The sequence below is a fragment of the Neodiprion lecontei genome, chromosome 6 (genome assembly GCF_021901455.1).
Source record: "Neodiprion lecontei isolate iyNeoLeco1 chromosome 6, iyNeoLeco1.1, whole genome shotgun sequence".
Taxonomy (NCBI): domain Eukaryota; kingdom Metazoa; phylum Arthropoda; class Insecta; order Hymenoptera; family Diprionidae; genus Neodiprion; species Neodiprion lecontei.
Genome location: NC_060265.1, coordinates 29,862,599 through 29,886,701, shown reverse-complemented (window position 1 = coordinate 29,886,701; position 24,103 = coordinate 29,862,599). Strand labels below are relative to the sequence as shown.

Here is a 24,103-nt window from a genome sequence, read left to right as displayed (position 1 = left end):
CTTCCAGGATAAGCGCTCCGTGGTTCCTGGTTCATGTTTACAATAAATTATTTCAATTCGTTTTTCGCGCAACCCCAAATTCGGTAGCTGTCAGTCCGCTAATAAAATTTCTCGACTTCCAGGATAAGCGCTCCGTGGTTCCTGGTTCATGTTTACAATAAATTATTTCAATTCGTTTTTCGCGCAAGCCCAAATTCGGTAGCTGTCAGGCCGCTAATAAAATTTCTCGACTTCCAGGATAAGCGCTCCGTGGTTCCTGGTTCATGTTTACAATAAATTATTTCAATTCGTTTTTCGCGCAACCCCAAATTCGGTAGCTGTCAGTCCGCTAATAAAATTTCTCGACTTCCAGGATAAGCGCTCCGTGGTTCCTGGTTCGTGTTTACAATAAATTATTTCAATTCGTTTTTCGCGCAAGCCCAAATTCGGTAGCTGTCAGTCCGCTAATAAAATTTCTCGACTTCCAGGATAAGCGCTCCGTGGTTCCTGGTTCGTGTTTACAATAAATTATTTCAATTCGTTTTTCGCGCAACCCCAAATTCGGTAGCTGTCAGTCCGCTAATAAAATTTCTCGACTTCCAGGATAAGCGCTCCGTGGTTCCTGGTTCATGTTTACAATAAATTATTTCAATTCGTTTTTCGCGCAACCCCAAATTCGGTAGCTGTCAGTCCGCTAATAAAATTTCTCGACTTCCAGGATAAGCGCTCCGTGGTTCCTGGTTCGTGTTTACAATAAATTATTTCAATTCGTTTTTCGCGCAAGCCCAAATTCGGTAGCTGTCAGTCCGCTAATAAAATTTCTCGACTTCCAGGATAAGCGCTCCGTGGTTCCTGGTTCGTGTTTACAATAAATTATTTCAATTCGTTTTTCGCGCAACCCCAAATTCGGTAGCTGTCAGTCCGCTAATAAAATTTCTCGACTTCCAGGATAAGCGCTCCGTGGTTCCTGGTTCATGTTTACAATAAATTATTTCAATTCGTTTTTCGCGCAACCCCAAATCCAGTAGCTGTCAGTGCGCTAATAGAATTTCTATAACTTTACAATCTTCTCATAATCTTTTTGGTAAAATATGTCGATAAAAAAATTATATCAAACCTTACACATTATTTTTGATTTGTTCTCACGCTGAAAATATTTATTAGTATTCGAGGTATAACTCGAGGTGGTTGGCGGTTTTCGTTGGAGGTAGTTAGGGGTGGTTGCGGGTAATCTCGGTGATTCAGGAGGAGGGGGACGAGGATTTGTGCTCGGTGAGTAAAACACTTTTATAATATTTCATGGCAATTGTAATTATATTTCATCTGAAATATTACAAACTTGTCACCTTTACAATAAATTATTTCAATTCATTTTTCGCGCAAGCCCAAATTCGGTAGCTGTCAGTCCGCTAATAGAATTTCTATAACTTTACAATCTTCTCATAATCTTTTTGGTAAAATATGTCGATAAAAAAATTATATCAAACCTTACACATTATTTTTGATTTGTTCTCACGCTGAAAATATTTATTAGTATTCGAGGTATAACTCGAGGTGGTTGGCGGTTTTCGTTGGAGGTAGTTAGGGGTGGTTGCGGGTAATCTCGGTGATTCAGGAGGAGGGGGACGAGGATTTGTGCTCGGTGAGTAAAACACTTTTATAATATTTCATGGCAATTGTAATTATATTTCATCTGAAATATTACAAACTTGTCACCTTTACAATAAATTATTTCAATTCATTTTTCGTGCAAGCACAAATTCAGTAGCTACGAATAAGCTTATACAATTTATTATATTATTAATTAATTATTTAATCAATGACTCAATTATATTAATCCTTACACAATATTTTCGATGTGTTCTTGTACTGAAAATATTTATTACTATTCAAGGTATAACCTGAGGTGGTTGAAGGTGGTCGGAGGTGGACGAGGAGGACGAGGATTTGTGCTGGGTGAGTAAAACACTTTGATAATATTTGATGGCAATTGTAATTATATTTCATCTGAAATATTACAAACTTGTCACGTTTACAATAAATTATTTCAATTCATTTTTCGTGCAAGCACATATTCAGTAGCTATGAATAATCTTATACAATTTATTATATTATTAATTAATTAATTAATATTCTTATAATATTTAATGGCAATTGTAATTATATTTCATCTGAAATATTACAAACTTGTCACGTTTACAATAAATTGTTTCAATTCATTTTTCGTGCAAGCACATATTCAGTAGCTATGAATAATCTTATACAATTTATTACATTATTAATTAATTGATTAATTACATTAATCCTTACACAATATTTTTGATGTGTTCCTATACTAAAATATTCATTACTATTCCAGGTATTACCCGAGGTGGTCGGAGGTGGACGAGGAGGAGGACGAGCTGGACGAGGAGGAGCACCAGGTGGACGAGGAGGAGGACGAGGTGGACGAGGAGGAGGCAGGGTGGGTCGTGGGAGAGGACCTCTCCTCTCCTCAGAGGAGGGGAGGGGGAGGGGCAGGGAAGGGGGAGAGGTGGGCGGGGAGGGGGAAGGGAAGGGACGGGAAGGGAAGGGGAGGGTGGCGGGGAGGGGGAGGGAGGGAGGTCGGGCGGGAGGGAGGGCGGGAGGGAGGGAGGGCGGGAGGGCGGGAGGGCGGGAGGGAGGTCGGGCGGGAGGGAGGGTGGGAGGGAGGGAGGGCGGGAGGGAGGGAGGGAGGGAGTGGAGGACGGATGTCGATGCGAGCCCGTTAGAGTTACTAGAGCAGAACACGCCCGCCCCTTCCCTCTACCGCCCTCCCTCCCTCCCTCCCTCCCTCCCTCCCTCCCTCCCTCCCTCCCTCCCTCCCTCCCGCCCGCCCTCCCTCCCTCCCGCCCTCCCGCCCGACCTCCCTCCCTCCCCCTCCCCGGCCCCTTCCCTTCCCTTCCCTTCCCTTCCCTTCCCTTCCCTTCCCCCTCCCCGCCCGCCTCGCCCCCTTCCCTGCCCCTCCCCCTCCCCTCCTCTGAGGAGAGGAGAGGAGAGGTCCTCTCCCACGACCCACCCTGCCTCCTCCTCGTCCAGCTCGTCCTCCTCCTCGTCCACCTGGTCCTCCTCCTCGTCCAGCTCGTCCTCCTCCTCGTCCACCTCCGACCACCTCGGGTAATACCTGGAATAGTAATGAATATTTTTAGTATAGGAACACATCAAAAATATTGTGTAAGGATTAATGTAATTAATCAATTAATTAATAATGTAATGAATTGTATAAGATTATTCATAGCTACTGAATATGTGCTTGCACGAAAAACGAATTGAAATAATTTATTGTAAACGTGACAAGTTTATAATATTTCAGATGAAATATAATTACAATTGCCATTAAATATTATAAAAATATTAATTAATTAATTAATAATATAATAAATTGTATAAGATTATTCATAGCTACTGAATATGTGCTTGCACGAAAAATGAATTGAAATAATTTATTGTAAACGTGACAAGTTTGTAATATTTCAGATGAAATATAATTACAATTGCCATTAAATATTATAAGAATATTAATTAATTAATTAATAATATAATAAATTGTATAAGATTATTCATAGCTACTGAATATGTGCTTGCACGAAAAATGAATTGAAATAATTTATTGTAAACGTGACAAGTTTTTAATATTACAGATGAAATATAATTACAATTGCCATCAAATATTATAAAAGTGTTTTACTCACCCAGCACAAATCCTCGTCCTCCTCCTCGTCCACCTCCGACCACCTTCAACCACCTCAGGTTATACCTTGAATAGTAATACATATTTTCAGTATAAGAACACATCAAAAATATTGTGTAAGGATTAATATAATTGAGTCATTGATTGAATAATTAATTAATAATATAATAAATTGTATAAGCTTATTCGTAGCTACTGAATTTGTGCTTGCACGAAAATGAATTTAAATAATTTATTGTAAAGGTGACAAGTTTGTAATATTTCAGATGAAATATAATTACAATTGCCATTAAATATTATAGGAATATTAATTAATTAATTAATAATATAATAAATTGTATAAGATTGTTCATAGCTACTGAATATGTGCTTGCACGAAAAATGAATTGAAATAATTTATTGTAAATGTGACAAGTTTGTAATATTTCAGATGAAATACAATTACAATTGCCATGAAATATTATAAAAGTGTTTTACTCACCGAGCACAAATCCTCGTCCCCCTCCTCCTGAATCACCGAGATTACCCGCAACCACCCCTAACTACCTCCAACGAAAACCGCCAACCACCTCGAGTTATACCTCGAATACTAATAAATATTTTCAGCGTGAGAACAAATCAAAAATAATGTGTAAGGTTTGATATAATTTTTTTATCGATTTAATCTACCAGAAAGATTATGAGAAGATTATAAAGTTATAGAAATTTTATTAGCGTACTGACAGCTACCGAATTTGGGGTTGCGCGAAAAACGAATTGAAATAATTTATTGTAAACACGAACCAGGAACCACGGAGCGCTTATCCTGGAAGTCGAGAAATTTTATTAGCGGACTGACAGCTACCGAATTTGGGGTTGCGCGAAAAACGATTTGAAATAATTTATTGTAAACACGAACCAGGAACCACGGAGCGCTTATCCTGGAAGTCGAGAAATTTTATTAGCGGACTGACAGCTACCGAATTTGGGCTTGCGCGAAAAACGAATTGAAATAATTTATTGTAAACACGAACCAGGAACCACGGAGCGCTTATCCTGGAAGTCGAGAAATTTTATTAGCGGACTGACAGCTACCGAATTTGGGCTTGCGCGAAAAACGAATTGAAATAATTTATTGTAAACATGAACCAGGAACCACGGAGCGCTTATCCTGGAAGTCGAGAAATTTTATTAGCGGACTGACAGCTACCGAATTTGGGGTTGCGCGAAAAACGATTTGAAATAATTTATTGTAAACACGAACCAGGAACCACGGAGCGCTTATCCTGGAAGTCGAGAAATTTTATTAGCGGACTGACAGCTACCGAATTTGGGCTTGCGCGAAAAACGAATTGAAATAATTTATTGTAAACACGAACCAGGAACCACGGAGCGCTTATCCTGGAAGTCGAGAAATTTTATTAGCGGACTGACAGCTACCGAATTTGGGCTTGCGCGAAAAACGAATTGAAATAATTTATTGTAAACATGAACCAGGAACCACGGAGCGCTTATCCTGGAAGTCGAGAAATTTTATTAGCGGACTGACAGCTACCGAATTTGGGGTTGCGCGAAAAACGATTTGAAATAATTTATTGTAAACACGAACCAGGAACCACGGAGCGCTTATCCTGGAAGTCGAGTTTCACCGCGTAGCGGACCCGAAGCGCAGGATCCGGGAGGTTGAGAACCCGGTACTCGAAATACGTAGCGGACCCGAAGCGCGGGATCCGGGAGGTTGAGAACCCGGTACTCGAAATTTGCGGAGCGCGACTCTCATCCGTCCGCTCTACTGCGCGGTTGTTTCCCGACTGAGGAATTCGGCTAGCTGATTTTGAATTGGTGACGTCACTTTCTGAACATCCGACATCCAAACTATGGTTTCGAACTTTGATACTATGTATGATGATGTATGATGTACGATGTATGATGTACGATGTATGATATGATGTGTAATGATTTTAGCTTTCACATTTCATACAAGAAATACACACCTTATCTCTCCTGCCGATTCCAGACTCAAGCGGCCAGGCCCTTCGATGGTCAGCCGTTGACTGAAGATATATTCTTCAGTGAACGGGTCGGCTAATAACGCTGCCGTTCTGCGACAGTTGGATGATGAAAAATTTCGCTCGTATCTTTCAAATGTGTGTTAAAATACACTCGAAGTGTTAAGAAGCGTCGTTCTTTCTCTCCCTATCACCTTTCTAGGTCTTTAAACCACTACGCAGCGTTAAATACCGTCTCATATACGAAGCATCCATTTCATCTCGTTCAAAATTAGCGCATCCGTGATGTATTACAGTTACTCTGAATTTTTTTCCATCCGAACACTTTTCGAAAAACAATTCTGCTCCTCTACCCAACGCAGATACTTCACTTGCGACCAGCTAAAACAACGTTTCGATTCTATGCCTATGAAAATTCAAGATCGAGAGAGCAAATGAAAAGTTGTTGGAATAATTATGAATACTGTTATGGAATACATCGAGCGCGCGTCGAATAGACTCCCGTTTCGAAATGAATAATTCTTCTATTTTTATATCATAGCCAATTATTGTAAACAATCTAGTTCGTCTCCTGGAAAATTATAAAATTTTATAGTATGCATCACGTATCAATCGTAAATGGGTCATATTTATCAATATCGTACATGGACCGCACATACATACCTATATCCTTTTATTTATTGTATACTTTTTGGTCTCTGCATCATTATTACATCTGATCTATTATTATTTATGATCTATTTATACATTCTTCTCTCGGGTACCTATACTTTAATTAAATCACTGTTTTGCTACGAATATTGGAAGAAATTTGTTCTCAGTATCAATTTCTTGCATCACCGACAAGCCAGTAAGTACACACAGGTTAAGTACTGGCTTGGGCATACCCATAGACTTATAAAAGTCTTTGGACTTACCATTGCGAAAACTGTGTTACTCGGAAGGCGAATGCAGCCAGCATCAAGACGAAATCGGTAACTCTCTGATGTTCTGCAATAAGTTTTCAACCCTACCGTTGGAATATCTCAGGGGGCACAAGCGCACAACGATTTTTGGTTGTCACACCAAAGCCCGTTAGGGCAACTGTCTTTATATTCTTCAGTCAACTGCACTCATCACACATGTGCTAACAATAAGTACTACACAGAGTCTGATGTTCAAGTTTGAACACTACACGAATACGCCTTATTTTATTCAACTTGTATACTACGCATTCATCGGTATTTCGTTAGCTTATAGAAGTTCCGTAAGACGGCGCCAGTCGATAATTTCGCTGGTTGAAAATCGTCTTGCGGCGTACAGGGCGGGAATCTCTTGCATCTCCGATTGTGGGCTGCATAAATTTTATCGATGTTGAACCCAGTCGAATAATTCAGAATGAGCTAATTGTAAGTAAGATTATAGATAAAAATTTTCCGAATTAGGACAATTTATTATATCAGGTAAGGTAGAATGAAGGACATAAATTAAACATTCTGTAGCAAAATGTTCTATTTACAAAATACATACGTTGCCACATATTGACAATAATCGACATTAGTGTCGAAATTTAGTCCATCATCGACACTGTCGTGTTTTTTACTTTCACCGACAAGTTACATTTTCTGAAAAATATCCAAGTTCAACCCGACGAAGTTATATTTCGCATTTGTCTAATTGCAGCGACAACCCTTGCGTTGCAACCAGAACTACCGCTCTGATAATCTTCGGGGCTGAGTCTTAGCAAGATAGACATCTGTTGTAACTGTTCAGTCAACGAAAGGCCCAATTCTTCCAAAATATTTCCTAGGTAATCTAAATCAATGAAGGAGAAGAGTAAATAACTTTTTCTCTTTCATTTTGCATCTGCATTTTGATAATTATTATATTCACCTATATCTGTGGCTAATTGTTTACATGCACCGGCGTTAAGCTCGCAGATTCCCAGTGTTTGATCCTGGAACATGCTGCAGGTTCCTTTGGCCACTATACCCAAAAGAATGTCTGTGAATCCCGACTCACTCGATCCTTGAGCGTATTGGGGATCAGCAGCTCTGAGGGCTTGCGTCAAACTTGGATTGTCTCTCAGCAAAAAAGGCTCCAAGTGTTGAGGTAAGGTCATAAGATATTGTCCAACCTGTGTTATGTATTCTTGGGGTGCAAAACTGTAGTCTGGTAAATCTGAACTTAAATTTGCCATTCTGTTTGCTTCCGATGACCATGCGGGTGCTTTTTGAACCAACAATAACTGCGTAAAAATTGGCGCGAAAATTACTTCGTAAGTCGTGTTGTGTAAATCCGAGCAAAGCTTGTGGATCAATTGCGTTATCGTATCCAAAATAGTTTTTTCCTCTGCAAAAAATTTATGAAAAGATTCAACTTTTTATTCAAATTGTTGAACAGAAATAGGTAGAAAGTTTAATATACCCAAAGAAAATCAATACCATATGCCTATCAAAGCCTACCTTTTTGAAAAGATGTTATTAGATTATCGAATTCTTTTCGACCAGCAGCATCTAGTAACAATTCTTTGTACCGAGTAAAAACACTCGTATTCGTGTTCTGCAACTTGTTATTTGCATCTAAAATATCTGCCACCAACACTTTCTCAAACTGTTCAATGTGCCCTAAAAGCTCACCTGTAAAACAAGCATGCAAAACGCATATTTAGATGACTGCTTTGTAAATTATATGAATATTTTAAAACAATTACCAATGCTTTGCAACAATGTCAAACACATTTGGAACAAATTCCAATCTTCTTGCTTGATCTTTCTTCTTTCCAATTGCCGAATGCCAATCTTATAAGTGTCCAAATACTGACTGAAGTACGCCTATAAAAAGATCAATCCATCGATTAACTGTAGTAAAATTTTACTCATGTTCAATCTCAGTGGATAATTACTGATGCTCACATCAAGTGCATTTAATAGTCCGGGATAGCCACAGCCAGCGGTGAAAATCTTACACCTTCCATTGGCGCTGTGTGCATTGTCGATTGCCCGTGACATACTAAGTGAGAGTGAATTGATCGTGTCGCTCAGATCATCGTGAATACAGTCTAACGCTTGAATTTCATGAGATAATTTTGCTGTTTCGTAAACGCTGTATTTGCCAACGTATGAAACGTAAGGCGCAAAGATTGCTTCAGCCAATAAAAACAAAGAGTTTTGATTCAAAACTTTTCCTTGAGACGAGGTCTCGATAGCACCGTTCAAATTAACAGCGAACTCTCTAGCGTTTTCTTTGAGAAGAATCAAAGTGGCCAGATGAATATCACTTGATTCTTGCTTCAAAGCCCCTTCTATACATTCTATGAAGTTTGGTGACAGACTACGTAATAAGTCGGCATAGACATCGACAAGGGTGTCAATTGACGAATTTGGAAAAACCTGATTGCACCACTTCACCTGGAAATAAAATTCTTGAAAATATTTGGCAAGATTCAACTGGACATTTCCGTGAGTATTTGCAGATGGGACTATTCAGCTTTTTATACCTGAGTTAGCCAAGTGGATAATAATTTGTCGTAATAAATTCTTAACCAACAGACAACAGTTTCTTCTTGCTCCAACTGTTCCTCAATTGTTTTTCTCCATTCTTGGCCCAAAGATACTTTCAGACAGTTGTGATAATATTTTAAAAGCTGAGGTAATCTATCCATTTTATTAAAAATGTTGACATACATCTTTGATTGCTCTGTAAACGGGTTAGGGTTCAAGATGTTTTCAGCTGTTGTCAAGAAGTACAGAACTTGTAACAAGAAACTCATACCTAAACTTGACGCCGTAAACGCTTGAACTAATCTGGGGCTAGCCATAGCTTCGAGTCGATTTTTCAATCCCTCAAGCTGTAACTTTTTATCCTCATAGTCCAGTACGTTAGCTAGCATTGTTAGTGACTTTTGCATACTGAACAGTTTGTTGGCAATCTTTTCGACATCTCCCAATTCAAACACCTGTAAACGAAACGAGGAAAATCATACCCCGAGCGCCGAGGAATTACTCTTTCAGCACCATAAGCAGAATATACCTCCTCCACGTCAGTTGCTAATACCGTCCAATTGTCGGCCTCGTGTAAGCCTTGCTTTGCTGTTTGTAAATCTGTTTTAATTCTATCTATCCTTTCCAACGTCACCATGGACAATCCGGTGTCGTTTTCTACCTGTAGAGAAATTGAGCTGGCGTTGAGGTACGAATGAACTCGAGAGTGAGTACCGATGGAAATGTGGGACATACTTTAGCAATCTCCTGTTTGACAGCGACCATTTTTTCCCTAAGCAGTAACGCTTCTTGCTGCAACACTTGCGTGTCTCGCAAGACGCGTGGCAATCCCGACAATACAGACTGACTAGTTTCCTCCAAGGCTCCATTGACCTGCTGGACGTACAACTGCAGCTTCATGACGAGCGACGAAACGAAAGCCTGATCATAGAACGAAGATTTAAATTGACACCAGCCAACAAGGATGACAAGAGGTTGATTTCAATTTCATCATATGAAAACACAGAACATCGGAGTCAGTTTAAACAAGAATAATGAAATGCTCACATCTTTGTATTCCTGAGCCTCGGCGGACTTGAATGTCTTATTGATCCAGTCTTTAACGTCGAAGTTGTCATCGGAAAAGGCGGAAACGTCCTGGAAACAGTATGTTTTGAGGTTATGAACGCAGCTCTTGTAACCTACGTCGCCGTGTTCGTATTCATGCAAGTGCGGTAAATCGCGTTGGTGGCGGAGCAGCGAAGGGTCCAGCTTCGGCCGAATGACGGAAAATTAATGCAACATCGGAAGGAGCAGGTGTACCATTGTGGCGTGATGAAGGGGAGACGAGGCGGCGGCTTTCCGTCAACGATGGCAAACGACGGTTTCAATCTGGTCGAAACTGAGTCAGTCGGGGCGAATGTTGGTACGTGTTTGATTACGGACGATGACAAAACGATGACAACGTTATCGCTTCCGGCAGCAGCAGCAGCAGCAGCAGGTCTTTCGTGGGCGCCACGCCTCCGGGTCGCCGCCGGAGATGCGCATCGTGTTTTGCGCAACAGTTGGAAGTTGGAATTTTGCCCCGAATTTCCCCCCTACCTCTCTCCGCCCCCCAACCCGTAGACCACCAAAAAAGAAAAACGGCCAGTAGTTGGTTCACGTTTGTTATATATTTTTGCTACATACTATCATATAATTGATCCCGTTGACAAGTATATATTTTTAATACGCGTTACATAAAATAATATATTGTATATTAGAAGCAGGAGGTAGAGTATGATATTTTACTATGCAACGGTGAATATATTACTGAAAACCGACTACATTCTCTTCACAACCGCACGTTCCAACAATTGGCCAACGACGAGTTAAACTGTTAATTAGTAGCAGTTAATTTGAGGTTAGTTAGCAGCGATTGTTTAATCAGATTCGAGAGGAATCTTCTAGTTCAATCCTCCGGCATACGCGTACATGCACAAGGGCGTACCGTGACTACGTGCACGTACGTAGCCAACCACGTAGCAGCGTGTTTTAAAATTGAGGAAAATATCATGTCTACGTCGACGACTACGACGACGACGACGAAGCAGCAGCAGCAGCAGCAGCAGCAGCAACAAGAGCAGCAGCAGGAGGCAAATAATATGGCGTCTGCGCCACGGATACGACGACGCCGATGCAAATTTATAGGAACTTGGTTGTCCCACAAGCAATTCGCTACCTGGCTAACGCCAGTTCGCGGTGATGATCACAAAGCGTACTGCGCGCTCTGCGACAAGGTGTTTTCCGTTGCCCACGGAGGCCTGCACGACGTGCGAGCCCATTGGAAGGGCAAACGTCACATCGGCCTTCAAGCAACAATCGGGAACGCCGACGACGTCCCTAGCCAATCCGATCAGGTCCCTTCCCAAGGAGCAGGACATCATCACCACCACCACCACCACCATCACCATCAGCAGCTGCTGCTGCAACCATCTCAATCCCAGCCACAGCTACTTCCCGGTACTTCCTATCAGGTCCACCAACTGCTCCTCGAAAGGAACTCTCTCGGAGATCTCGAGTTCAGCGAGCAGGTAAATGCTCCTTTTCTGTTTTTTTTTGTTTTGTTTTTTTTTTTTTTTTTGTTTTTCTTTCTTCCATTTATTGTCTCTTTTTTCTCGCCCTCTCACTTTTTCTCTTCTCTTTTTTCCGTCGTTTGCTTTCTCTCTCTCTCTCGCTCTCTGTTGTTTCGTTTTCTTTCCTTCTGTTTTTTCTCTCCTCTCTTTTTATTATCTCCGATGTATATACCTCCTTTTATTACGAGTATATTGATTTTTACAAATTCTTCGACGAACGCCAGTACGAACGACGAACCAACGTCGACGCGAACGCGGGGGGGTCGAGGCTGTTGGCCGCTGCCTGCTTGCGTCCCTGCGACGACGACGGGAGGGTTTCGAAGCGAACGGACGGCGGTGGTGGAGTCGCTGTTTCCCTCTCCTAGTTCACCGCTTCTTCCTCCTCCACCCCCACCTCCTTCTCCTTCTCCTTTTCCGCCGCGCTCCCCTCATCTCGTCCACCGTCTCCACCTACTCCGCCGCCGCCGCCGCCGCCACCGCCGCCGCCGACGTCTCCCTTTCCCCGCCAACCACGGCGTCGCTCGCACTCGCTCTCTCTCTTTCTCTAAATTCATCCCGTCTCTCTTCATCCACCGTTCTTAACGTCAAACCACTTAGGGCCGCGGACCTCGGCAGTCAGTCGATCTTTCGTACCATTCCGGCATTTTCCACCTGATCGAGTGCAAGCGCAACGCCATTTTGGCGAAATATTAGTGCGCGAAATCTGTAACGTTGTTAGTTTTGTGGTTGACACTAGGTTATTACCGACACACCGATCGTTTCCGAGTGTCCCGACGGTACTGTCGTCGTACTCGTACATCGGCGAGAAGCAGGACTGTTCGTACCGGTGTTTCTTTTGACATCGTCGGAAGAGTGTGAGACCACAAGTGCCTCGAGAAGCAGCAAGCAAGCGTGTGTGTGAGAGAAGCAACGGCCTGCCTGCCTGCCTGCCTGCCTGCCTGCCTGCTTGCTTGTCGAAGTGGCGTGCTGCACGAGCACCGCTGGCTTGAGTGAGTAATTCGCTGCTTCATCGGCTCGGCCAAACGTGCGCGTTTATTATGCGGGCGTGAGTTTACTAATCCCATCGCCGATGCTTTACGCAAACCGGTTGACACCTCGTTACCGTCGTTACTACGTTCGCGTTACTCTCTATGCAGCCATGCTTTTCTCGTTTCCCTCTCTCTGTCTCTCTCTCTCTTTCTCTCACTCACTCGCTCGCTCGCTCACTCACTCTCGCTCGCTCCCTCGCTCGTTCTGACACTCTCTTTTCAACGTATAACCGACGACGCTCTTATTCTTTACTCTCGCATCGAAGAATCGCGTGTCGGAGCCGCGTTGCCCGCTCGAACAAAACTGTACTTTGGCAATTCTAAATAATGCCCGTTAGGTCCAGGACGTTAGAACGTGTTAGACAAGGCATTCGTATCGAAAGGCAGTTTCATCGAAGTTCTGGTTAAAGATTTTTAAACAGGGCTGCACGAGGGTAAAGTAAAAAACAACGCAGCCCAGCTTGGATTTTCCTTTTCTCATTTAACTTTTTTTTTCTTCTTTGCTTTTTGCTTCTTCTCTCTTTTACAACCGTTAGGAAAAGTATGACGAAATGTGTTACACACCATATATATATATATATATATATATATATATATATATATATATATATATATATATATATATATATGTATAGTAAATATATATATATATACATATACCCATAGGTACGTTTTTACGTGTAAATATATGCGTGTGAAACTTTGTATAAGTGTGAAGTAGATCGAATTTCAAAATACCAACGACACCGTCACAGCTTTCTCTCTCGAACAAAAACTTAAAATTCCTAAGGAGTTGAGTCGGCATTCAGTCAGTCACAGGCAGCACCGTTATTAATGTTAATGGAAGTATAAAACCTTGGGTATTTTAGAACGCTAGCTCGGGTTTATATCTTGTTATTTCATTTTATTGCAATTGTCGGTTAAGGGACAAAAAAATATCTATACCTACACTTGCGCGCACCAGCGATACGCCTGTATCTGTTTACACATCTATTCGATACGTACGTAAATACATGTATCTATACGTATTAAAAAACCACGGGCCGAGGAAGGGGACGGGGAGGGAGGGAAAGGGAGCGAAAAAGAGAGACGGGAAGATAGACAGAGACGGACGTGGAGAGGCAAGTGACAAGCGGGCCACTGCTTGCTCACCCCTCCTGTCGCGTGCTGACGTCATCCACTACTGTTTTAAACAAATCATATAAATTGATTTTGTAATTAAACGACAACCGTTCTTTCTTTGACTATGCGGAGAGCCCGCACGGCGATATTCTATCGGGCAACAGCAATGTATTGCAAAGAAGGCTCCTCCTAGCATCAGCCTGAAATATATACATTAACCCGTAGTATGCGTGTTCGTGCATATTGTATCACGCATTTGCCGTTACCATTGTACACCCGTGTTTTATACGTTTACGGATCTGATTTTATTCCAATTAGAACAACGCCGGTCGCAATAGGGACGGTCGTTCCAGGTAAAACGCTTCGTCTCATCTATGCGATTTCATTTTATTTCTCTCGTTCAATTCGACGTGACGATGGTTTTACGTTATAAAACTTACGCTTAATCGTTTACAACGAATTTTCTTCTCTCCGCGAAATACTTTAGAAACGAAGGTGTTTTTTCCGAGTTGCACACCACCGCTTGAATTTTCATCACGGACAGTCTGATATATCCGTACTCGAAGTGTAACGAGTACACAATATTTTTATTGCATAAAAATAATACCAAAAAAAAGCTGTCCCACTTCCACGCGTTCGCCATAGACTACATGTGCGTGCGCGTGTGTGTATGTGTGTGTTTCACATTTCAAAACAGAAGAGATAATTTTCTTTTCCTCGGCTTGTAACAAATTGACAATCCGATTTCTTATACTTGGCGTTGAAATCGTGCCCGATCTTTGGTTCTGTTTTTCTGATTTGCGCTCCATCGTGACTTTTATACTTATACCGGTGAAATTTATTGACCCACCAGGTGTAACATTTATTTGTAACCTCGTTCTCGTCTTGTACCTTTCAACTGGTATTTGCACTGAAAGCACGTATCTGTGTACGTAAACAATAATATACAAACACGTCCATGTATAACAATTTCAGTTATACTCATCTTCGAAATAGAAATACAATTCTACGTCTCCCGTAGTCCACGTGAATGCAGAGCAAGCCCGTAAATAGAAGCTTACGCGTACGTAAAATATGAAATTATGTGTATACGTGTAGGAAAAGAAAAAAAAAAAAAGAACGTAACGGAAAAAAAACTGGTAGAAACGACGCCGCGCACGACTTGCGTGTGAGTTAGTTTTCCACTCCGTCGATTATTTTTCTTCGTTTTTGCTTCCTCTTCCAGCGCTATCAGTTCAGAGATAAGTTCGGTCCGAGCTATAATTTCATTCAAATTTTCGTACTTACGCGTCACACTCACGTCGTCTCGCCCGCGCCGGCAAGCCGCGCGCATTGGGATCGGAAGAGTCGGAAGGCCGAACGAACGAACGGATACGAAGGAAGCGCGGAGAAAATAAAACACCCGAATGATAATATAGATAATGTAAGTGCATATCGTTACAACGAATTACGAATACGGCGCGTAAGGTGTCGATAAGAGGGTTTATTTCAGTTCGATTTAATACATATTGATAAACGACACAGGAGAGCTTCGTTGCCTCGTATCGTCTATATTATTTTGTATACAATTATACACATATAGTATAATACGCAAGTTGAATTTCAGTTTTCTACGACGATGTGTTTCGTTATAAAACACGCACACACACACACACACACATATATATATATACACATATTATCTTGGGAAGTATACGACGGACGCCTCCTCGCCACGATGCCGTTATCTCGTTTAGAAAATGGAAAAAAAGAAACGTGTTCAATTTTTTCTTTTTCGTTTCATATATTTTTTTTTCTATTCATCTTCTTTTTATCCTTCTTACTCTCAAACTTATAAGTCGGCCTTAACTTTGATAAAATGTCAAAACGAGAAATATATTATACGAAATATCCTCCTATACAGGGGATTCGAGCCGGGGCCGAGCAATCCTTGGGGAATCACAGGGGGCGAAAAACGGGGGTGGGTGGGGGATGGCGGACGAGTCCGCCAACGGCGGGTCCGGGGGCGCTCAGAGAAACGGGGGTCGGGGGTTGGTTCCCTTGACGAAGTATCTTGTAGAGGGGATGATTGTCAAAACAGGGATCGCCCCCCTCTGCCCCTCGGTACTGAAAAATGTTCGTATTTATGGTGCCATTTCCGCGCTACACCTCCCCCCGCCCCCCTCCGGCCGCCTCAATCCGCCGTTGTTCCCCACCAACGCTCAGCTTCGCTCCGGTCTTACGTCCACCGCCCCTCTCGAAGCTACTCGCGGGCCGCCTTCGCCCTCCCCTCCGCCCCACGTTATACCTCCCCCACCTTTCGTAGCCCCATTCCGAGGTCTTCCCCCACCCGGGTAGCGTCACTTTAATGTTACATTAATAAAAAGCAACAATCAATATCTTCGCTGTAAAAAATGTAAATCTATAACAGAATTCCCGAGGAAAGCGAGGCAGCAGCACAAGCACAAACACGAGTGTAAGCCTGAGCGTCGACTGGCGAGGTCTGCAGTACCGTGACAAGAAATTCTCGTACCCTTGTACGATACCTTCTCGGGTGAATAAAATACGACTGCATGTGTATGTGTATAATATAATTATATATGTGTGTACGTTTGTGTATGCATGTACGTAGTCACGATAGAGATTTATTTTCTCGCAGAGGTCCGGACGTCGACTCGTCCCTAGTTTCTTCCTTCGGTCGCACTGCTGCAACACGCGCCAACTTGCCGCGGCGGAACGCAACGTGCGAGAGATGCGGCCTGTACGCACTATCGTCGAACCGTTCGTTCGACTGTCCGTGCGTGAAATGGGGAAACGTTGCGTTGCGTCGCGTCGAGTTGCGTCGAGTTGCGTCGAGTCGCGCCTATTCTAACTTCTCTATCCTAGGCATGTAGAGAAGCAACCCGCCGCCGCCGCGTGGTTCGGTTTGTTGTGCGTAGTGCGAGCGGGTGCCTGAATGAAGGTGCGCGTGGTGGCTGCGGAAGGAGCGCGGGTCACGGGGGGAAAGACCGACCGTCGACGGTTGAGGAAGGAAGGGTGGTATACCGAGTCTTCCGTACGTGCGTGCGTACCGTACGTACGTTGTACCTATACGTGCCTCTGCGTGTTTACCGCGTGCTTTCGTTCTTTCGTTCGTCGTTCGCTCGCTCGCCTACGCCGACACGTGCACCCACCACCACCCCCGTCATAGGTAGGTGCAACATACCTGCGTACAAGTATGTACACCGAGTGTCGACGTCGTATCCGTCATTTTTATTTACTTCGTATTACCACTTGTCATTTATCCGTATTTTCGTTTTCACAAATCACCACGTCATTGTATCATACTCTTATGATAATCCCGCCTATTTTCTTTATCGCGCGTCCGTTTTCTGCCGTCCGCGGCGTCTATTATCCTCCTAATTGTAAGTGAGAGAAAGAAAGAAAGAAAGGAAGACAAAAAAAAAAAAATAAAAAATACTTCCAATCAGTCGCTACGCCAATGCGAGCGTCCCTGATGTGTATGTGCGCGCGCAGCTAATATACCGAATCCCGTGCGCATTCATTTTTCTCTGAATACTCATTTTATTACGGATACATAGCTCCGTGCGTGAGTATTGTGTTGTGTTTTACACACGGAAGAGGTATAACGCGTACGACGTAACTGTGTTATAATATAAACCGACAGGTATACCGCACTCGATATTACATCTTGTTCTCTCTATCTCGATAATTCTTTTACTTCATTTTTTCTTTTTTTCCATCTTACTTCCTCGCCTCACTCACACACACGTGTGTATACGTATACCTATGAGCTGTTCATCTTCTTTCCGCTGCCGCGCTTTGTTTTCAGTCATACGTAATATGTGTATCTGCATACGTATAGTACACATTATACGTATTTAGATTTCGAACGACGCGGTACTCTATAGGTCTGATTCCGTCCGCATGCTGTGTGCGTACGTGGTTTTTAATACGATTTTTCCGGTTTTAATCTTGTTCAATTTGTCCGCCAGTTTCAGTGTCGTTGTATACATACACACATATATGTATATACATACGTGTACTGAACGCACGGAATAAAAAGAGGCTCCTTCGCCGATCAATCACAAGTAAGAACGATATTCGTTTGCAACCTGTTAATGGGGCGTGATGGTCGATTTCTTCGAAGCTTCGTATATTACGATTCTCTAATTGTAATTCCCGAAGTCCGTGCATCTCGAACGTAAAAAACACTCCTACAAATTTTCATTTAACGCAGAAACGAAAAAATTGCATGAATTCTACGAATTTACTATTGCGATTTCATAGAATCCGTGCCATTTCTTTGTCTCTGCGTCAAATGAAAATTCGTCGGTTTTTTTTTTTTTTGTTGTTCTTGATTGCGTATAGAACGGGGCTGTTAAGTCCTTTGTCGCTTTCAAGATGCCCGGACTTTGATATTTGGAGATATATATACGTCGATGTCGAAGTCGACCGACGCACCCTCTTAATATATAATGCGAATAGATCCGGAGACATATAATATTTCCTCCCTTCCACTCGTCGTTGACTATACGTTGTCAGATAATTAGAAGAAACAAAAGACGAATAAATAAAATACAAAATGAGAAAAAGAAAAGGTGGATGCAAAAAATAGAAATAAATGAAAACCGATAAATCGTCGCAGATAACATTGACGGGATACAATAATTATACGTATACATGAAATGAAAGAAAAATAATATTCTTACCGCTGTTGCTGCACCCCATATTGCACTCTTTCATCGTACATATGCCATCTACGACGTATTGTATAATATGTGCAGCACGCATAAAATTCGGTTCAAGTTGTTTATCTCGTAGAAGAAATTCCGTACGATCAAACCTTGCGGATCTTTGCTGTGCAACAACACTTTTATCGACAACTAATGTTTTTCAGATGAAAGAATTTTGTTTTTCTTTCCTTTTTTTTCTTTACCGTTCACCGCACATCCGTGTCCGTATACGGAACCTCGTATATTGGTCGGATCATATAAACTTTTCAAATATATCTATTTTTATATGATATACGTACATTTTACGTATATATATAAACATCTATGCGAAATGAGATGTGAATTCCTATCACACGTGTAAAAATATCAACGTATAATACTCACGCGTAAGTCATGTATATTATAGTAAGCGGAATCTAACCGTTGGGTCCGTTCGTCATCAATTAGGTCGTAGAAGACTAATTTACGACGGTAAACTCCCACCAAAAGTTAATTTTCTAGAATCTAGATTATACGTCTCTCGATTCTGTATATATCTTACTTTCTCTCTCTCTCCATCTCTCTCTCTCTCTCTCTCTCTCTGTCTATCTCTCTCTCTCTCTCCCACCCGATTTCTCATTGCGTTTCAAAGCCTGTACCCTTTCAATATACCCAGTTCGTTCGAAATGGAAAGAAAAAAGACGAGGAAAGAAAAACAAAAAAGTAAAATAAAAAATAAATAACAATAGGATGAAAGAAAAAAATTGAGAAACAAAAAATGTAAAATGAAATACAATGTGAAATTATTTCTAGTCAGTCGAATGATACCGTTAGGATCTAAACTAAGCAGCTCTACAAACAACTGACATTCGATTTTTACAGTATTTCTTGGAGCACTGCCTCCCACCCTCCCTCCCTTCGGGGTTCCCTCTTTCAAACGCAACACTCTTCCCTCCTCCTCCTCCTCCACCTTCTTCCGCCCCCTCTTCCTACCATCGCTTCCACCCCCCCCCCCCCCCCCCCCCCCCTCCCGCCCCGTTCCTCAACGCCGCTCAATTGTTCCGCTGGCTGCCTCCGCGCTTGTTCTCCCCGTCGTCGTTGCACGCGTTCGTTGTACGCGATGCGATGGGTTTATACGTATGGTATGGTGCCCGGTCCCCGTGCGCCTTTCCTACATCTCATCCGCGTGCATGTACATACGTACCGTATTTTTACTTCGATATGTCAGAAAATTTTAGTCATGTATTTTACATACGTAAATGTATGCGAGGAAAGATGCGAAGAAGAGGTGGATGAGGAAAACGAGTAAAATTTGAAGGATATCGATTCGGTATTCAGTCGCAAAAATTTGTTTTTATACATCTTTTCGTAATGACGATCGTCGATACCTATAGATAGAGGAGGGGGGGGGGGGGGGGGGTGGTTTGTTACCGCGGGTAACTCGAACTCTTTATATACACCTACGTATGTTTGTATACATGTTACGCAGCAGATATGCGTATAAGGTGTGTGCCTGCGTGCGTATCGTCGTGTATAATAATTGTTGTGAAAAAGGAGATTTTTCGCACGATCTTGTTATTATCAAGACTGTTCAGACCGCAAATTGTATCATATTTAAATTATTATACACGCGTATGTACGCGGTACATAGAAGCGCGCACACAGGCGTAAATACCGCATGTAAATAGGCCCGCGTATACGTATATATTATTATTGTAAAACCTTTCGAGCTAACCGACACAAAAGACGGCGCGCGGAGTTTCGTGCGGCGATCGGAGAAGATTTTACAAAAACCAGGCCCGCTCGCCTCCCCCTTTTCCCTCGGCGATCCCCCTGCCCCCCACCGTCCTCCCGCCGTTCCCTCGTTCCCCCTTCATCCTTCCTTCGACGTTCCCCGTCGCCCTCCGTTCGTTCGTTCGTTCGTTCGTTCGTTCCTGGACGACCTCGGCGATGATACGACAAAAAATCAGATGCACGGCCATTGGCTGTTCTCAATTCGAATTATTGGCTTCCCCCCCGTCGTCACCCCCCCTCGTATATAGCCTCCCCCTCCTCCCTCTTCCACCCGCCTCGCCCACCGTCGACGTCGCCGTAGCCGACGTTCGTCAGACCTAACCCCACCCTATACCACCGGCGCTCTTTCACCCCCCAAGGCCCCCGCCCGTTCTCTCCGGGCGCAGCAACGAAAGGGCCGAAAAAACTTGGAAAAAAAATCCAATTTCGTTGCTATGGCGACGGGCGTACGTTGACTTTGATAAAGATCCCCCCTCCCTGACGCCCTCGCCGCCCTCTGAGCCCCCCGTCACCCAGTCGCCGGGCTCCTCCGGGTGTTGGGGAAATTTTTTCGTTTTTTTTTTTTTTTTTATATCTTTTTTTTTCGTAGCCCCTCCTTCCCGCATCATTATTATTATTATTAATATTACGAATTTTTACTATTATTATTATTATTTTTTTTTTTACACTTCTTCCCTGCCTTCACTTTTTATATTTCCATTTGCCGGGATGTTTTTTTCATTTCTTTTTTTTTTTTTCGCTCCACTTTTTTTTCGGAAAGAACTTTTTTAATAAAAAAGTTATGTCCGTATCCCAACGGCTTCGCATTAAAAGTTTTACAGCGGGCGATATTTCATAACTTTTATATTTCGAAAATGTAAAATGTTTTCTACTTCTCCGATGCGGACTTTCGATATATATATATATCTATATATATCCACGCGTAAATACATTTATATATATTTATATATATATATATATGTAAACACACAGACGGAAACGTATTCGGCGTGTGTACTTGCTGCATGTACGTTAAGTACCTACGGTTGGGACATGGCGTGCACTTGTATGCGTATATATACGTTCGGCTCGCGCTTGCCCCTGTGCGGCACAGTGTACTTCTCGAAGTCTCACGTGCTCAGCTTTGTAACGAATATTTCAAATGTTTTCACGTCAAACATATTTCTCTGGAAGTACAGTCCCGTCTGGTATTATATTAGTAAATGTATACGTATATACATATGTACGTATGCATATACGCGCATGCGGGACAGTGGTTCTTTTTCTCTCTGTTAATGTATGTACTTACATGCATGTATGTTGTATATACGTATTCCGTCGACTTATCGCTCTCCGTGAGACAAAGACACTTTTGAATTTTCACGACTGCAGACTGCTGCAGTTATCCACATGCATATGCCTATGTGTATGTACACATATGCTGCACATTTTGCAGAATATATATATATATATATATATTATATATATATATGGGGATTGCGTGTGCGTAATGAAATAAAATTGATGAAAGTAGAAAGAGAATGAAATAAGGGGGCGAGGGGGGGGGGGGTTGAAAGTAATAATAATGATAATAATAAGAGCAAAGATGATAAAATAAATAAGAGAAATATTGCGGTTGGAAAAACCGCAGGCGCAAAGTCCGCATGCGCTCGCTCGATATTTCTGCAAAGAAAATTTAATTCTTTCCCTCGATACCTTTTCTTCTTTTTCGACTCTGCAGTTTCTTCTCCGTACCCTCCTCCTTATTTTTCTCCCTCTTCTCCTCGTCCTCCTTCTTCTTCATCTTCTTCTTCTTCCTCTTCGTCATCTCCTCCCCGGGTTTAAATTAACGTTGGGCTATACGATGCTCGAGTGTAAGTTGCACGACCACCGTTACGCGTATAATGCATATATGTGGATACACATGAACGAGGGGGGCGGAAGAATATATTTTCCTGGGGAAAGGGTAGATTATAAAAAAATATTTTTCTAACGATCGGCCGTCAAGCATCACCAGCACCAGCAGCAGCAGCCCGGCAACGCGGCGAAGGAACGCGCGAGGAGTATCTTTCTTAACAATATAATTAATGGACTTTATATCTTGTATCAACCGGCGAAGGCACGATTAGTACACGTCTATGTGTGCATTTATTTACTCGTGTATAATATTATGTACAGCGTGTATAAGCTTGCGTACGTTCGTATACAAACGTTTAATACTTGTAAACATTTCCAGAGAATCCAAGAGAGGTAGAAAAATCGCTGAAAGAGAGACGAAAATAATTCCAAAGAGAATTTTTCCCGGTATTCGTAAACAGTAACGACAATTATAACAACGACTGACCGGCTCTCAATTATTATTATTTTTTTTGTTTTGTCTCTATTATTCTATTTTATCCCCTTGCGTGAAATTTCCCCGTCATACAGGTGTGTGAAATTTTATCACTCTGTACTCCCTGATCTGTACAAGAGTCATTTATTAATAAAAAATCACCGTGTCGAACCACTTGCAACGAAAGTCGAGAGGTAATGATGGGAAAAGCTTCGCCTGCTTATCAATATACATCATAGAGACGCGAGGATTTTTCATTATTCAATGCATCTTGCACTGGAATAAAAATAAAAGTAAAAACAAATTGAATGAAACAAAAAAGTACAGTAATGTGATACGTAACAACAAACGCACGTGTTTGTCATACGTGGAACTAACGCGTTCACTTATGTACGTACATCGTAAAGACCAACGAATGAAAATAGAAACAAAAAAATCTAATTACATACCTACGGTTACTAACTCTTATATTCGTCAATTGTTGCGTTGATAGAATTCATGAATCTATGATTTCCATCGGCACGGTGACGCCCGAAGCATAAATGTTTAACAAACTGTGCCACCATTTAATTATAAAAAAAAAGTCTGCGTCAATACACAGTGTGTATATAGTGGAAAATTTGGAATACACGTTAGAGCAGCGATTTTTTTTTATTATACGCACATCATTACGATGTTAACTGTCACAGACTTACCGAGAACCGTATACACGCAATTGTATTGTATGTATAACTTCTACGTGAAGTACTGAAAGGGTCGCGATATGTATACTAGGCTGCCTCAAAAAAAAAAATACTATTTTATTTCGATCTCCAGCTTCACGAAATCATAGTTTATAACATAATATTGAACCTCGTGAAAGGAAATCGACGTGAGATTTTGTAATTCCCGTTTGATTAGCACGTAAGAAATCCAATTCAGACGGTTGGAGGGAGATAATAATTTTTCTATGCAACGAACGGAACTCTACACATATAGAGAGAAAATACATAAGAGAGAGAGAATATACAATTAGAGTTCCGTTTGTTGCATAGAAAAATTATTATCTCCCTTCAACCGTCACAATTGGATTTCTTACGTGTTAATCAAATGGGAATAACAAAATCTCGATGCGGCACCTCTTAAAAAAATCGCACGGCGATTTCCTTTCACGAGGTTCAATATTATGTTATAAACTATGATTTCGTGAAGCTGGAAATCGAATAAAAAAATAGTTTTTTTTTTGAGGCAGTCTAATATATACATATACATATATATATATATATCTATATGTATATATATTGCATATACTTGACACCATGAACGTTTCATTTAAATTGTTTATAGGTATGCTAAACGAAGGTGAGGTCTAGTAGAGTGTTTTTTTGTTCCTCATTGTTGTTTGCTCCAAAGCTTCCGTAGA

The 24,103-nt window shown here is 41.8% G+C and overlaps 2 protein-coding genes across 11 annotated transcripts in view; one reads left to right on the top strand and one right to left on the bottom strand.

Annotated features, from left to right (window-relative positions):
- Positions 1 to 7,149: 7,149 nt before the first annotated feature.
- On the bottom strand, positions 7,150 to 10,741 carry LOC107225190 (conserved oligomeric Golgi complex subunit 7). The gene is made up of 11 exons (XM_015665567.2): positions 10,461 to 10,741; positions 10,206 to 10,295; positions 9,894 to 10,079; positions 9,688 to 9,819; positions 9,430 to 9,613; positions 9,155 to 9,354; positions 8,571 to 9,065; positions 8,369 to 8,489; positions 8,121 to 8,294; positions 7,549 to 8,007; positions 7,150 to 7,470 (listed from the first exon to the last, which is right to left on the bottom strand). Exons 1-11 carry the CDS (start codon positions 10,461 to 10,463, stop codon positions 7,298 to 7,300), a joined length of 2,217 nt encoding a protein of 738 aa, XP_015521053.2. The 5' UTR covers positions 10,464 to 10,741; the 3' UTR covers positions 7,150 to 7,297.
- An 18-nt stretch (positions 10,742 to 10,759) lies between these two features.
- The window catches only part of LOC107225189, a 38,621-nt gene continuing 25,277 nt past the window's right edge, over positions 10,760 to 24,103 (top strand). For 8 of the 10 annotated variants that reach the window (XM_046742466.1, XM_046742468.1, XM_046742467.1 and 5 more), the window contains exon 1: positions 11,247 to 11,710. In XM_046742466.1, the coding sequence (XP_046598422.1) occupies positions 11,382 to 11,710 (329 nt within the window). In that variant the 5' untranslated portion in view covers positions 11,247 to 11,381. Of the gene's footprint in view, positions 11,711 to 12,253; positions 12,742 to 24,103 lie in introns of those variants that run through there. The other 2 variants (XM_046742469.1, XM_046742472.1) reach the window with 2 other exon arrangements.